We start from the raw sequence: 18,084 nt of genomic DNA on the forward strand, positions 1-18,084 counted from the left end.
AAGTACCTACATCTTGAGGGGTCCGTGTAATTTTTTTGGCATACAACAAATTGTGTTGTACTATTTTCTAAAAAAGCATTTGGTTTGTCACGTATTGAAACAGGTAATCCATAATGACAAACATATAAACTTGCATCGAACATCCAACGATTCATCATGTACAACATAAATATTAGAATAATATCACGATTCGGAAAACAGTAATAGGAAAAAAAGTCCCGAAAAAAAACATTATTCTTGTAAGTACTTGTACAGTTCTATAGTAAGTTGTGCTTTGTATTTTAGTGTATAAGTGTAAGGAATAAAATGCTTGTACATATATTCATCTACCATAATAAGTAATAAACTAATAAATAATAGAAAAAAAAGTTTACTGGAAAATTTACCAAAATACTTATTCTTATACTGCAGTTGTACAGTTGTACTTTGTTCTTATTTTAGTGTGAAATGTATAGGTAGGTATAAAATATATTTTTTATCTACCATAATAACTATCATAAGCTATATTATATTTTGATCCTATATTAATGGGTACACTAGAAAATTCCCCATTTCCGAATATCACACACAGTCATAATATAGGTAATGAGACTTTTGGATGACATCGTATAATCGTATCGTTTCGTAATTTCGTCTATACGTTTGTTTTTAAATTTTATATTTTTTCGCAGTTAAAATTAAAAAAATGGAGTTGAAATTAATAAATTCTAACAAAAAATACCCTCAGGTATTAGGCATAAGGGATTTTTGTACAATTTCCACAAAGAATGCTCTAATTTTCTTCGTTGGAGGTATCAATAAAACAGCTCTATGAAGTGTCTATATTTTTTAAAAACTGATTTGAACATAACTAAGCCAACTTTTATTTCTGTAAATAACGATCATGTGCATGAATCAAATGAAAATCTTATTTCTGCGACTAAAATAAAAAATCTAATGGTGGAAAAAGCTAAACTAACAAACGATTTACCTGCTCAAATTTTCGCGAACGTACCCCGAAGTATACTCGCTGAATTGCTAAAAGAAGAATATCTAAAAAGAATAATTAGAAACCACAGAGCATGTAATTATCCACCTAAACCTACTTGTGGAAACGAAATAATTATTGAAGGTAAATAATATTGTAAATTTTTAAAAGTAATTTTTATTTAAATTAAGTACCTACCTACATTTAATAAATTATTATACTAAACGTAGCTTAACGCCTTAAACTAGGTACTCTTCAGTTGATTATTTTATTAATATTAATATTTTTCACATAATTTTAAATTATTAAAAATAAATTTTATTTTTTACACATATTTTTTTAATTTACTAGGAGAGTATCGGGAATATGGAAATGAAAGATTTTTGCTGTATGATAATGGCCCAAATTCTTATGATAGAATTTTAATGTTCGCCACTGATAACTGTCGTTATTGGCCAAATCTAATACCTGGTTTGTCGACGTTAATTTTGGCCTCGCTCCCGAATTTTTCAAGCAATTATATGTCATCCGTGTACAAATAAATTCCGTATTTGTGACATCAGTATGTTGCATTCTGCTAATGGATTAGCTTTCCTACCACAGGATAAAGTACTGGACGGAATGACATGTCTAAAAGAAATAATGCCTCCAAATGCAGATGACCTTTTAACTTATTTTGATTCTTATTATGTGAATGGTACCTATAGGCGTGTAGGTTCAGGTTCTACCTTGCATTTTAGAAAAATTCCACCTATATTTTCACCTTCCTCGTGGAATGTACATAATGCCACTTTAGTAGGGGGCATCGAACAAACAATATGACTGAAGGATGGTATAACCGATTTTCAAAGCTATGTGGACATCCAACTATTTGAAAATTAATTAGGAAAATAAAAATGGAAATTTCCACAGATAAAGCGAAATTAGCTTTAGATGCTGTTGGAGATTCGAAAACTGTTAAAAAACTAGGGCAAACTCGGACAGTAGAAAAACGGCTGCAAAATGTATGTATACAAATACAAGCGGGCAATATCGGTGTTTTAGATTTTTTTAACAGCCATAAGTCAAAATATAAGAAAAAGGTGTACCTAATTATAACATTACATTATTAGATTTAAATTAAATTAAATTAAATTAAATTTTAATATGTGATTTAAGTAAGTAATTAACATTTTTTATGATATTATATGATTTTTTTCCGTATTCTCGGTGAACAGTGAACACGCCAACTCGGCATATAATACCTATTACCTATATTATAATAATATATTATGCAACAGTATTACTTTAACCTATATTAAATATCAATACGTTTAATTGTTTAATATTATTATTATTATTACGGTACAGAAGATACTTTTAAGAACAATACATTATAGATTGGTCATTACACTTTACACTCGTGACACCCACAGGCAGTGTTGTGTTTTATCTAGATAGTTTTATTTTTATCTTTTATCTTATACAGATGAATGTGAAATATTTTATCTATGCTGTTATCTAAGATAAATAACTAAAATATCTAGATAACATTTAATTTTTAAATATTTATATAATAAGTAATGTTATTCAGGTATTTTATATTTTCCGATTAAAAAATTGTAAATTTATATTTAGTTTATTTTATTTATTTTTTTATATTTTTTAAATATACATTTATACATCATAACTAAAAATTATTATTGTAACTATTACCTATTCTGTATTCAGTTATATTATTATTTATTATATGAATACTATATTACTATGTATTACTGTATTAGCATTGAATATATAAATATAATAGAATATAAATAATATAATAGTATATTTTATACTCTATAGACTATAGTCAATGATTTTTTTCTTCATATTCTCAATAATAAACTATAAAAAAATAGTTAACGTTTTGGTTTAATTACGTATCGGCATATTCGTATCGTATTTGCCGACTGTCTACCATGGCTATAGATAGTATAGTATCTTATATAGCCATGCTGTCTAGTCTGTCTACACACAATTACACAATATAGTGATACCCGCATTCTACACTTAAAATTTGAAACTATCATAAAAAAAAATTATTATTGATTAATAATAAATATTACTAATAAGTAATAACTAATAGGTATTATAATCAGTATTCAATATTACGTAGTATAAAATAAAATATCTACAATACTAATTTTAGCATTGCAATAATATTATATACATGAATAGTGTATATCTATATTTTAATAATGTTTATATTTATATTGTACCGATAACAATCTGTATTCTGTATCATTAAGTTCTATAATTAGATAAACATGGAATTTATTTCGGTATACCATTGACCAATCATAAATGCAATAATTAATTTAATAGTTTAACCAAACACGGGAACATACTGTCGACTGTCACACACTCACACTGTTTACTGTTATTCACTGTCCAGTGCTCTAGTCTCTAATAGTAGTCATTTATACAGTTATCCGATATTCCGCCAACCTCACAATATTCGAATATTCGAATAAACCATTGTTATTTGTTACCTATCTGTTTTACACAATATGGACAAATTTGTAATTTCTGAGTCAAACTGCACTTCAAATAAAAAGCAAAAGCTTCAAACGCAATCCAACGACCTCGATGATCTCAAACCATCAAATGAAAATAGTATTAAAAGTACCAATTGCTATATTCTTGATGGACAACTGTTCAGTGTCATAAAAGATGATGATAAAAATATATCAGCCCAGTGCCAAATGTGTACTAAAGTTATTCAAGGGCAAAAAGGTTCTACTGGAAATTTTCTTAGTCACATCAAGGTATGTATTAACTTTATTTAATAAATAAGGAATTTTGAAACATGAACATTGATTAAATAGTGTAGTACCTACCTATTAATTTTAAATGTTAAGAAGATTTATATAGAGTATAGACAAACTAGTGGGTAGGTACTTAATAGTTAATATTAATTAGGTATCTAATTAACAAAATACAATAATAATCCATTTTTATCAATTATATTATTCTATGATGATAGCCGATAGGCTACCTATTTTCTGTATACATAGCCACATAGGTAGTACACTTGTTCGATCGCGGAACGGTTTTTCTGGTCACCTATTTTTATATGCTCGGGTTAGCACAGATGTGGTAGAGATAAGATGTCCGGCAAGGAGATAAAGTGTCCGACAAAGCTACCCTCTCCACTATCCGGTGACATTTTTCGCCAGCCGACGGCCAGTCAGGCTTCCACGATTCTATTTTGTCTTTTGCCAATGGTCGAACTGAGCACAACGTCGTGCTCGTTCACCGTCTTTGCGTGTTGCAAAAAAAAACCCTCGTGTGAACACGAGGTGTGATTGATGTCACCGTGATCGGGTTGACTCATCTACTAAACCTTGACATATTCAAGAGGATCTACATTACCCGCGGCTGTCCTTCCACATTGTCACCTTGGCCATCATTGCTGTCGCCTTCAGGTTATTTCATACATTTTTTTTATATTTTGCCCACTCGTTGTCAGTGGCCAAATAATTGGCAACTGTCAACTTAGTTGTAATTGTTGTTGCGACCTTTGTATTCAAATATTTCAAACTTTATTATTATATATTTTTTTTTATACGTTACGGCAAGTGAGGTCGTTGTACTCTTGATTAAATTATATTTATATTTCACATTTTGTTAATGTTTTGGGCGCCCGCATATTATAATAATTTATATATATTTATATTATACCAAACGGTCACCGATCGTAATATCTTAAAAATTACAATCTTATACTTTTGTACACTTGTGTGGGTAACCCCTCCCGCTCCCGTCCTCAACATAATTCGCGAGTCGTTGCCGACAACCGCCGTAATCGTAGGATCGGCATCGGCGAAAACAACACTGTTTTCATTATGATTTTCTTTTTTTTTTTTACCTAAGTGCCTTATACTTTAATCATAAATAATTATCTTTAATAAACCTGCGCTACGACCTAAAGCTATTATTTTAATAATATTATGTTCAATATATTTTTTGATTTTTAATAAAAGCATACATTATTTATAATCTATATATACCATTTAAATTTTAAAAGAAAGCTCTATCAAAATACTATTGGCTAACCAAAATATTAAATAATAAAAAAAAATTAACATTTCTTTTTTAGATTTGTAATGGGCTAGTTTACTTTACCACCCGCTTTACCATTAAAATTTCTTGGTTGTATTGAATTGATAAGTAATGTATATTTTCTAATAAAAAATGTGTACCTATGTATTTTTTCGTTTGGTTAGGTTATCTATGTCGAAAAATATTTGAAATGCCTAATTGGATTGTGCCTATATTTAATCATTATTCATCAGTGTTGTGTTTCTAAAATGTTTACCTATATATTTTATAATAACATTGTAGATCCTATTTGAATGTATATTTTTATAGTATAAACATCCAGGAAGTCTTTCAAAAGTTAAGGCAATAAAAGATTGTTACAAATCAAAAAAATCAACAAATGATTCAACATTGCCTTCTACTCAGTCAACATTGCCATTCGCACAGTCAAATAAAGTTTCAAAATCTAAAGTAAGTACTTCTCCTGAACTAGACCTGGTTAAGTTCTACTACAAAAAGTGGATATCTTGTATATCATTTTTAAATAGGTTTTAAAAGAGCTATGTAGTAGTTTATTTACTTTTTTAAGCAATAAAACATTCAGATTACACTTTAATCGCTACAGATATTTTCTTAAAGTACCTAATTGTTTTCACATTTGAAACTGTTTAATTTTGTTTTAGGTAACTTCATTGGTTTTTGAATATATTGTTGAAGAAATGCGACCCATGGTAACTTGTGAAAAACCAGCTTTTCGGCGTTTAATCAAAGGTCTTACTGGAATCTCAGAAAATATTTCTCTTCCTGATAGACAAGTGATGTTAAAAGAGTTAAAACTTAAATATTTGTCATATAGTTCTATGTTAACTAAACTTATTTCTGAGCATAACTTTATATGTACTACTGCCGATATTTGGAGCTGCAACAATAAGAGTTATTTAGGCATGACATGTCATTTTATAAATGAAAATACTTATAATAGGTCATCTTATGTTCTAGGATGTAGACGCATAAAAGGTAGTCATACTTATGATAATATTGCTGAGATTATCAATGAAATTACTAAATCCTATAAAATAAATAACTCTAAAATCTCGTACACCGTTACCGACAATGCTAGTAACTTCGGAAAAGCATTTAGAATATTTTCTTCTCAATCTGTAGTTCATACAGATTCAAATTCTTCAAAGTATGATAATTTAGAAGTAAATTGGTTTGGAAGCGGTGATTCATGTTCTGATAATTCAGATAATGAGGAAGAAGTTGAAATCATTACAATTGATTCAATACTTAGTTCTGAAAGTTATAGCAATGAATATGAATTACCAGAGCACATGACATGTACTGCTCATACACTGAATCTTAAGCAACTGTAGATACTTCTAAAATTTCTCACTCGTCCTATAATAAAATATCAACTTCAACTTTCAAAAAGATAAATTCGTTTTGGAATCTATTGAGTAGAAGCACTGTCGCTTCTGATAAAATAGAATATGTATGCAATTGTAAATTTCCCGTTCCCATACTAACTAGATGGAACTAGATGTTCTTTGCTGCTAAAAAAGTAGTTTCTTATAAAGATAAACTTATATCTATATTTGATGATTTGAAATTAAGTAAACTTACGTTAAGCGAATGGTCATTTTTAGAGGAATATTGTTGTGTAATGGAGCCATTAGCTGTTTCCCTTGACAAATTACAGGGTGAAAAAACATGTTTTTTGGGTTATGTTATTCCCACAATAATTGCACTGAGATTAAAGTTACTTAATTTAACAAGTTTGGTGTATTGTAGGCCATTATCATTGTCGATAGTTATTAGTCTAGAAAAAAGATTTCCATTCGTATTTAATCTTGAACATGTCAAAAGCAAAGCTTATATATTGTCATCAATAAGTCATCCAAAATTTAAATTAAATTGTATACCTGTAAGATTTATGTCAGTTTGTAAAAAATTATTTTTATCTGAATGCAATTCATCATTTAACAATTTAGATTCAAACACAGACTTGGAAACAGTTGATAATGATGATGATGATTTTTATAATATTCTTAATGAAAATAATTCTGAACCATCTACTTCTGCATCAACAAACATTGCTAATGTGCAAGCTTTGTCTTACTTAGATTCAAAAGAAAAAGAACTGAACATTTTAAACTCTTATCCTATTGTAAAACATGTATTTCTTAAATATAATACAACATTACCATCTTCTGCTCCTGTGGAACGCTTGTTTAGTTGTGGGTCTCAAATTTTAACTCCCAGGCGTAACAGACTAAGCGACAAAACATTTGAAATGCTTTTATGTTGTAGGTGTTTCCTTTTAAATAATAATGATCGACTACAATAATGTTTCAACTCTTTGATATTCTTCTTGTATTATAATAAGTTTATGATTTGGTTTATTAAAATGTATAGTTATATATGTATTTTGTTTTTGTTAAGTTCTGTGAAACATAACTATATTATTATAATATAGTAATACTATTACTAAAGACTAAAGTATTAGATTTTTATTTTCAAAACAAAAATTGCTTATTATTTTTATTTTATAAGAATTTTTTTACTTATTGCAATACATAAATGTTATTATATTATGCTTATATTTGTTATTATATTTGAGAAAAAAAAATTATATTAGCATAGAGTTTATTTATTTATTAGTTACCTATTGCCTATTGTCTATCTTTATCTAGATAATTAAATTCTTATTTATCTTTATCTAGATAACTATTCCAGCAATTATCTTTTATCTTTATCTATATAATTAAAAAATTATCTTTATACAACATGAAAAAACTTGTTAAAACTTTAAAAATAATAAAAAATACCATGTGTTTTTCTAACTTAATAAGTACAATTAATCAAAAAGTAACAAAATTACGTATGTATGTATACAAAAAATATTAATATTTCAAAAACAAGCTATTTTGAATTAAAATTTATGTTGCGCCGACGGACTTTACTAAGGCGTACGCCGTTCGCCTAGTCCTCCGGACCGTAGTGAGAGGGACAATTTAAATAATAGCTAAATAAATATAAATGACATGAACAAATTATATTATAACAACGCATATACAATACAATATATAACAAATGCAATATGCACATATAAATATATAAAAAGGGGGAGACGGGGACCACCGCTCTGAACACCGGAACTGATGACGAATGTAAGCTGATCTGCTGAAGTTCGGAGCTGGAACACGTGGGTTGAAGGTACTGCTGCGATGTATAATTCGCGATTACCGGAGCGAGTGGTAATAATGCCGCGTAATATAATACGAGGCGTGTTCAAAAAGTACCCGGAATTTTCGTTTTTCCGGAATTGCTTTTTCAGAAATTTTTTTAAATTTGGTTTGAACTGAAATCCAAAATTCTTCTACTATTATTTAGGAAAATTTTATTTTTAGAGTTCGATCTGTTGTTAGCGTTATGAATTCTTCCTCTTCTTCTAACGTAAATTCATAACTTGACGTGTTGATGGTAGAAAATGGATTTCGTATCCAATCATACTTTTCAATATTCAATTCAGGAAAGTATTTCGTGATTTTTTCTTCTAATAATGCTAAATGTTCTGTTATAATAGGAATTATTTCATTATTATTTTTAATTGAAGGAAACATGTCTACCGTATTTTTTTGAATTTTACGCGTTCTCCAAAAAGATATTTTTTTTTAAAATGTTAATAGTTTATCCGTAGATGTAAGAATATTTTCGTTTTTACCTTGCATACCAGCATTTACGCTATTTAAATAATTAAAAATATCAACTAAATATGCCATTTTAACACACCAAATATCGTCTGTAAGAAAAGATATAAAAACAGTGTTACCTTCGTTTTGAAAAAACATTAACAATTCATTCTTAAGTTCCAGAATTCGATTTAGAACTTTACCTCGCGATAACCATCTTACTTCACAATGTAAAAGTAAACATACGTGCTGAGCTTCCATTGATTCACACAGTTTTTTAAATAGGCGTGATTGTAATGGACGCGATTTTATGTAGTTAACCATGCTTACAATTTTATCCAATACAGACTTTAATGTAATAGGTAATGTTTTCGAAATAAGTGATTCTCGGTGTAAAAAACAATGTGTAGATATGATATTAGGATTTTTTTTCTTCGCTAATGTTGTAAATCCTTTAATAGAACCAACCATTGAAGGAGCTCCATCGGTGCAGATTCCTACATATTGGTCCCATGTTATGTTAAATTTATCTAAATATGACGAAATTGAATCAAAAACATTATGTCCTGTTGTACGTTCAGTAAGTTGTTTACAGAATAAAAATTGATTCACTATTTTATTTTCATCAATGAAACGAACAAATCCTAATACGTGAGCTATAACACTGATATCAGTAGACTCGTCAATTTGCAAAGCGAAATATAGTTTATTAGTAGTAAGCTTGTTAGTGACAGTTTTCTCAATATCATCTGACATGTGTATAATTCTGTTTTTTATTGTATCGTCTGAATGCGGAATTTTCATAATTTCTTTTTTTGCATCATCGCCAAACATAATTTGAACTATTTCTGAACATGTTGATGTACATATATACGTATATTATATATAATAAATCATCATAATTTGTGGGATGAATTCAGAAAATCAGAACAACCAGGGGTTATAATATTAGTTTTAATATTACCATTTGGACTTTTGTTGATGTTGTTTTTAGTAGCAATGTCAATAAAAAATTGTATGTAATTTTGTATGAAATTGTGCGTATTATTTTTAATTAATTAACCTTTACATATTTTATCATTTCAGGTAGTGCTAAAGAGCCTGATGTTTTAGTGGATTTCAAAGAAATTGTACAGCGACCAACATTTGTACTTACTAATAATCCGAATTATCAAAGAGCCATGGTGTTTAAAAAAAGTGACAATAATGAATTGATCAGAATTAAACGTAATCAAATAACAATTACAAAACTATTGGGATCAGGGGCTTTTGGAGAAGTTTTTGAAGGAAATGTCAAAGATTTAATAAATGGAAAACCTGAATATCGTGTTGCATTGAAATCAATAAAAGAAGGTGCCAATGAATACAAATTAAATGCATTTTTAAAAGAAGCTAAATTTATGAAAAAATTAAAACATAAAAATATTTTGCAAGTTTTGGGAGTATGTTTAGATAATGAACATATTTTTATTATTATGGAACTTATGGAGGGAGGCGATTTATTGAGTTTTTTAAGGAAATCCAGAATGCAGGTATTCAATTGTATTAACTATATGAGAATGTGTATCGATGTAGCCGAAGGTTGCAGTTATCTTGAAGAAATGAACCTTGTGCACCGTGACATTGCTAGTCGCAATTGTTTAGTATCATTTTCTGGTCCTTGTAATCAAATTATAAAAATTGGCGTTTTTGGATTAGCAAGAGATATGTATGCCCAAGATTATTACCGTAAGGACGGAGAATATATATATTGTATATATGTACATCATAATACATATATACAATACAATAAATACATACAATACATTTTATATATTGTCGTCGCCATCATGCAACAAGTCTTCGGGGTATTTACAAATACTTATTAATGCTTCGTTCAGAATATCCATGTCTTGTTGAGACTCTCTCTCCGTGAAGCACGAGCCAGATGATTCACTATATGTGTTTTCAGGTTCACTATACATAGTAGTCCCAATAAATTCGTGATGTGAAGTTGGACTAATGCTGTTTGGACGACTTATGACACCACTTTGTGATTGTGGTTCATTGTAATTTCCATATAAATTTGCGAGTCTCTCTTCAGTTATTAGGTTTTGAAACTTGCTTTGAAGTATAATGAAACTTTTCAAAGGGAGCTCTCGCATTTGAGAAGCAAGATGTTTGCCAAATTTGTCATATTGGTCTTCTGTGTCTGCGGTAGCCATTTCTGCTATATTTTGTAATTTGTTGATTGAATTTTCAAATCTATTCGGAATTTGTTTAGTACACGGTGATCCTAATTTTATACGTTTCGGTGGTAACTTTCCTAATGACGCACGCTTTCCTAATAACTTAGGTTTACAAGAAGCAGATGTTGAGGGTTTAACAAAACTTTGTGACTCTGGCGTTAACACTTGTGATACTTCAGACGTGTGCTCAGTGTCACTTTCATTATCAGCAATACATGATGATGAGTCTAGTTCGTCTTCAGACACCGAACATTGCTTTATATTCTGAAAAAAAAGTATCTTATACTATCTCGTAACTATCATAGCAGTTTAGTTTCCACGACTTATACTTTTTGAATTTTTACAAAAATTTTAAATCGATGGGGGATAATTCGTTATTTTACTCGATTTTGTAAACATTTAAATTTAAGATTTTATTAGAGTTTATAATTTTTTTATTTAATTATTCTTAGGTACCAGAGACAACGATCCAGTGGGAGGAGATCCAGAAAGGATTTGAGTATAAATGGAATTTCCCTAACCTCTGTGGGGCTCTGGATGGGAAACATATTCGAATTAAACGCCCTCCTAATTCGACATCAATGTTTTTCAACTACAAGGGAACCTATAGTATTGTGTTATTTGCTATGGTAGATGCAGACTATTGTTTTAGATATATAGATGTTGGACAAGATGGTAGAGCCAAAGACAGCACTGTACTCAGGAACTCAACTTTAAAAATAGCACTTGAACAAAACCTCCTCAATTGGCCAAGAGGAGGACTTTGCGTAGGAGATGATGCTTTTTGCCTGACAACATACTGTTTGAAACCTTTTTCACACAGAGGTCTAACAGTAGAAGAGAGAGTCTTCAATTATCGGCTATCGAGGGCCAGGCGCGTTGTTAAAAATGCGTTTGGTATTTTGGCTAGTAGGTTTCGTGTTTTTAACATACCTATATCATTAAATGTAAATACCGTAGAAATTTTAGTGAAAACGGCTTGCTCTCTACACAACTGGCTACGACAAACTTCTCCCAGAACATATTTTCCTTCAGGATCTGTGGACGATGAAGACTTAAACACGGGGGTTATAGCACCAGGGGCGTGGCGAAACATGCCGAGCTTAATGCTCTCAATAGACCGCCTCTATTCTTCAAATAATTATGGTCGAAATGGAGAAGAGGTTCGGCAGTGGTACATGCATCAATTTATGACACAATTATCAGTTCCATGGCAAATGACGTCAATTGGTATAGAACCAACACTAACGGTCGAAAATGAATAACTTTTTTAAAACGTATAAGTGTATGTATTTCACTATTTCATCAATATTAAAGATAATGTAATAAAAGGTAATATAACCAAATATACATCAAAGTATTACATTAATTGACCCATGTTTTCTTATTTATTATAATAAAATAATACATTTCTGAAACTAGCATTTGTAAAATTATTATTGACTTTTTTTGAGCTATTTTGAGCAGTTGACATTTTTTATTTTTCTTGGTTTTTTTTTTAAATGTCTATAAAAATAATTTGGCTGGCCAAAAATTGTTTAAAATGTAATGTAATGTTCATCATAAGTTCTACTAATAGCCATTAAAAAAAATCAAAAATCGTATGTCACAACTTTTTTTTATAAGCGTATAAGGATCAAATTTTTACGAAATTGATAAAATCGCGAACATTTTAAGTTATTTTGTAGTTGAAAATGCATTTAATTTTAAGTATAAATACCTAAGGTTTGAAACTGATACATAGTTCTCCATAAGTTTTTCTTCAAACATCTGTAAAAAAAACTACCACACTAAACTAATATTTATTTACGTGCGTTTGAAATTTAAACTTTTATGAAATCACGTAAAACAACGATTTAGCCGCAAACGATTTCTGATATTTGTTTTTAAAAAAGAACTATTATAAACTATTTTATGTACAATACCTATAATTATTAATATTATATATATAATAAATATCAATTGGTAAGGTTAAATATGAAACTTTAATAAATACATGCCAACATACAGTTAATAGATACATTCACTTTGAGGCATTCTTAAGGTTTGTAATTATACAATTTATAATATTATTTCGGTATTTATATATTATTCTTAATATTTATTTATTGATAGGTAATTGATTCTTTATTATTTATCTATTTACTTACCAAATTTGAAGACGATTCTCTTCCTATGATAGATTGTTGTCAGAATACTTCAGCTAAAGAAAACCATGCAAGCTTTGGCTTGTATACATAATTTGCACCGGCACCACTTTTTTTTGATTTTTGAACCTTTTGCAATTCCTTGCGGTAGGTATCACGTAAACTTTTTATTTTTTTTTTCAAAGAATCAAGTCATCCTGGCAAATCTAACATGTGTAAGTTGTCTAATAGTTTGTTGTACGACACCTCTTTAAAATTTCTATTTAAATAGTCTTTCGACGTAACGCCCCACAAACAAGGATAATTTTGAAAAACGTTTAAAAATGTTATTATTTGTTTTGTAGTCCACTTTAACTCAGACATTATTAATAACTTTAATTATATTAATTAAAAATTATAAAAAAGTCACAACTAAAACAACTTCACAAAAAAAACACGTGCTTTCTCGTTGCTGATAGACGCAATAGTGGTCAGATTGCGCTGCCGGCTGGTGCCAACGGTCACGTGATTGATTATTCGCCGCTGCCTGCTACCAAAAGTTAAACATGTCCAACTTCGTCAGCAGCTGACAAATACTCGCCGGCTGGTGACGCCAGCGCTGAATTTTGTTGTCACACCAAGCTGATCGACGGCTGGCAGAAGCGGCTTCTTCAACTCGCGGCTGGCAACCAGCATAATGTGACCCGTGCTTGACAAATATCCGGGAGTTTGTGAACTAGTAGTTGATTCGCAAATCTCCGTAGACGTAGACACAGAAACAGAATGTGAAGATGACAAATCCAAACCTAGAATAACACAAATTGTATTAAAAATAGGACATAACATAAGTAAATACTGTAATACAAACGGTTCTTACCTTTGATGATCTTTTGGAAATTTAAAAAATGATATCCGTACTTCATCATTGTTACTCGACCAAAGGCTGGTACAATACGCCAACGACCATCTACTACCCGAGGCATTTTTAACAACGAAAGACATTTCGTAAATAATGTATAAAAAACCACAACAAATAAAATAAAATGTCAACTGTAGAACAGCAAATAAAACACAAGTTTAATGGAGACTGGAGAGTGAAAAGTCTAGGTGTAACCGGGATGGAGTACAATAATCGACAATCGTGTAATCCCTGGAAGTCGGGTGTTGTTGTTGTGGTCTTGGTTACGTGAGTCATCATATTGAAAATTACAGTTTAACAGTGTACCCATTAACCACATAAAACTTTTAAAAAAAGGGAAATATCTATGTCCTGGTAGCACGTTTAAATTCTAGATATGGTGGACCTGTTTTGGTCAAGCCTTAAGATTCCCTTCTGTTTACAAATGTATTTTTACAAATGTTTATTGTTTTCAATTCTGTGACATTACTCTAGTCCAGTGGCGTACCGATAGGATTAACGTATAACAAAAATTATTAACATAATATTATGCTGGATATTAAATAATTTAAGTTTTATTTACATTTTTTATTCAAAAAATAATATTTTGAAAAAAGTGATTACTTTATAAAATATAAAAATAAACCACTTTACTAAGACTTAGGCCTTCTACACACGGAGCTACTCATTTGAAACTAAATACTGACGCAAATCACTAACTAGTCCCCGTAGAGTCACTACCAATGTTATTCAATGGAACATAACAGACGACGCTACTAGTTACTAATCAGTTACTAACGCGTTAGTGATAAGTTCCGAGTGATTTAACTGTCGAGTCACTTTTGAGTTTTATCACTTCAATATTTTGTTGCTCAACGAAGCTTTTTTTGTTTTACTTATTGCAAAAATTTGTTATTTGTGTAAAAATGAACGAACAAAAAATTAATTTAAAGTTGTTGGAAGAAGTAGAAAAATATCCCGTTCTATATAACTTCACGCTTTCGGGATATTCCAGAAAGGATGAAACAGAAAAAGCTTGGAATGAAGTAGGAAGATTAGTAAACATGTCAGGTAAATAATAATATGTAGTAATATAATTATAAATTTAATAAATACATTTAATTAAAAATAAATATACGTGGATTTTTAAACTATATATTATATTATTAGTTATTCCCGAAATTTTGTTAATATAATACTATAATAATATTATACTCGTAATCGGTGCACACCGGGCGATCTGCGACCGTCGCGACGGATTGTTATCGCATTATCGCAATGACAAAAATAGAAATTTCTGATGATCAGACTGATAAACATTATTAATGTGCCGACTGCATAGTGTCGATTTCCGTTTCGTCTTTCGTGTTGTATTGTTCACTGTTGTAATTATTATTTTGGCTTATTTTGCAAAAAAAGATTTAAGCCTCCAAATTAAATTTAAGTTTAAATTTAAATTTAATCAAATCACCACCTATGCATTTTAATTATAAATTATTTCAAAAAAAATAAGCATATTTTACGATTGAAACTTATTTTTTATTATGATTTTACAGTTTTTAATTATTTAAATATAGACATACTATTGATCACAAATAGCTACATTACAGTTAAAATCTTAAAAAAATTTATTTTTAACTTCAAACTAGAAAATAATGATCAACATGATTAAATAGGTATAATAATAAGTGTTAGATAATTTGTAGATGATAAATGATTAAATAGTTAAACAATATTAGACAATAAAATAATTATTTTCAAAAACTAGTTAATAGCATATTTCCATTACCAAGGCAAAGATGCTTGAGGTGTAAGAAAATAGTTTGCTATATAATTTCTAAGAGCAGCTGCAGAAGAGGTTATATTTATAGTCAAATTTTGTGGTAAAGGTATTATGTCAATGTGGTTATTTGCTTCACAACTTGTGGAATAAGTAGGTGTATACTGAAGTCCTTCTTTTTTTCGTACGTAGTTGTGAAGTATACAAGCTGCTTTTATGACCAAATTCACATTTTCTGGATCTCTGATACGAATAGGACCATTCAAAACAGCAAATTTTTCACAAGCCATCCCAAACGTACACTCAATGGTTTTTCTCCCTCTGCTAAATCTATAGTTGCATATTCTTTTCACATTATCTAAAATTCTTTTTGGGTATGGTCTCATCACATATTTCAACAACGGAAATGCCTCATCGGCCACAAAGTAATAAGGAAACGGACTATAATTTTCATCGTATGTTAATGGTGTGGGAGGAGGGATATTAAGTCCTGCATTTTGGATCCAATATTTCATTGCTGAGGCACTGAATATACCCCCATCGTTGTTTCTTCCGGGAAAACCCGTTTCGATAATAGTGAATAACCCGTCAGTGTCACAACAAGCCATTAACACCATAGAATGATACGACTTGTAATTGAAATTAGAAGAACCACTATTTGGAAATTTTTCAATTCTTACATGTTTGCCATCGATGGCCCCTATACAGTTTGGAAGATTCCAGAGTGTTTCCAAACGTTTTGCTATTCCTTTCCACTGCTCTGTACTTGGTATTGGCATGAATGTTTTTTCCAACACTTCCCAAATCACTTTTACTGTTTCCATCACAATTCCACCAACTGTAGATTCTCCTCTACCAAAATAAACAGCAATTGACGCAAATGTCCCACCTGTACCCAAGTATCTGCAAAATGAAATAAACAATCATAAAAAGGTAGTCAAGTGTGTGTCACTCTGCTGTACAGTAGATTACAAGGAGGGGTTGTAGTTAATCGGGTTTGCGTAAAAATAGCGGTATAACACTAGATTGTTATTACAAATTATGTATACTCTGAATGTTATCTTTTTTTTAGTATCTGAATGCAAAGATAAGTGGAAGAACCTTCGTGCTGTTTTTGTGCGTAACATGAAACCAGCACCAAGTGGTTCTAGAGCAAAACCAAAGAAAGCATATTATTTATTAGAAGCTATGCAGTTTACAGTTCCATATATTAAGGCGTTAGGTGTGCCTTCGGGAAATCTTCCTAATCCCCCAGAACAGAAGGAAAGTTTTGAACAATCTGAAGAAATTGACTTTAACAACTCCGAACTTGACCCACAGCAATCTTCGACATTTCAACCACATCTTACGCCAACTTCGCCATCGCCTTCTACATCATTATACACACCTTCAGCTACTGACATGCCCCAAAAGAAGAATAACATTACTCTGAGTCAATCCGAGTCTTCGCCATCATACGTGTCAAACAAAAAACGCGGATTAAAAAACGAAGCAGTGGACAAAGCATTTCTAGAATATTTCCAGGCAAAAAAAAAAGCCAGAACAGAGAACTCTTCAGTCAATGCTAATCAGGATCCAAAAGCAGAATCTTTAAAAATGTTTCTTCTTAGTATGCTACCTGATGTTTTGAAAATGTCTGATGAAGAAGTACGGCAGTTCAAGCGCAAATCACTTCAGATAGTTGATGACATTTTGTCAAACAATTCGGCATTCACACCTATTCATTCATTCTCGTCTTCATCTACAACGCCGCCAATAGATCAACAAATTCTACTGATATCTCAGAATGATAATGCTCATAAAACCTCTCAACCTAACACATTACAAACTATAAACCAAAATAGTTCTGAAAAGTACTATGAAGCAGTTAATGAAGCCTTGTACGAATTAAACCAACAGGAATAAATAAGTATAATATTTTGTTTTAGGTTCTTTTTAAAATTATTAAAATGTTTTCATATATTAGATAAAAAAATGATATGTTTATTGTTATAAAAATATTACTAATATGCTAATTATATAGGTAAATGTTACTAATTTCAATAGAGTGTTTAAATTTGCATTAAGTAGATAAAAAGTAAGTTACTTACCTGAGTGTAATTAATATCCGTTTCTCGGCATTCACACACTCTCTCATGTTTGTATCTCGCTTGTTTATGGCAGGGTAAATCAGGTTCACCAAATATAAGTAACTTTCTTTTGACATCCGATAAAAACATAAAAATTTAGTATCGGAAAGGTTCAATTCTCTTGCAGCAATGAATAATCGGTGATGAAAATTTTTTTCGATGTATGGATGAACCCAAAACCTTCTATTTTTTTTAT

General features: G+C 30.2%; 1 protein-coding gene and 1 pseudogene across 1 annotated transcript; one reads left to right on the plus strand and one right to left on the minus strand.

Annotated features, from left to right (window-relative positions):
• The first annotated feature begins 685 nt into the window (after positions 1 to 685).
• LOC132924138 (uncharacterized) lies at positions 686 to 2,059 on the plus strand (annotated as a pseudogene).
• A 6,365-nt stretch (positions 2,060 to 8,424) lies between these two features.
• Positions 8,425 to 9,561, minus strand: LOC132925069 (zinc finger BED domain-containing protein 5-like). The gene is made up of 2 exons (XM_060989495.1): positions 8,760 to 9,561; positions 8,425 to 8,609 (listed from the first exon to the last, which is right to left on the minus strand). The coding sequence occupies exons 1-2, from the start codon at positions 9,559 to 9,561 to the stop codon at positions 8,425 to 8,427; spliced, it is 987 nt and encodes a 328-aa protein (XP_060845478.1).
• Between the last annotated feature and the right edge of the window lie 8,523 nt (positions 9,562 to 18,084).

Source organism: Rhopalosiphum padi, chromosome 3 (assembly GCF_020882245.1).
Source record: "Rhopalosiphum padi isolate XX-2018 chromosome 3, ASM2088224v1, whole genome shotgun sequence".
In the NCBI taxonomy this organism is placed as follows: Eukaryota; Metazoa; Arthropoda; class Insecta; order Hemiptera; family Aphididae; genus Rhopalosiphum; species Rhopalosiphum padi.

What these genes read in the sequence shown, in the direction of transcription:
- LOC132925069 (XM_060989495.1), bottom strand. Translation starts at nt 9,561, where the DNA reads ATGTTTGGCGATGATGCAAAAAAAGAAATTATGAAAATTCCGCATTCA. An exon ending in CGTAAATGCTGGTATGCAAG is followed by an intron (nt 8,610 to 8,759) that starts GTAAAAACGAAA and finishes CTATTATAACAG; the next exon opens with AACATTTAGCATTATTAGAA.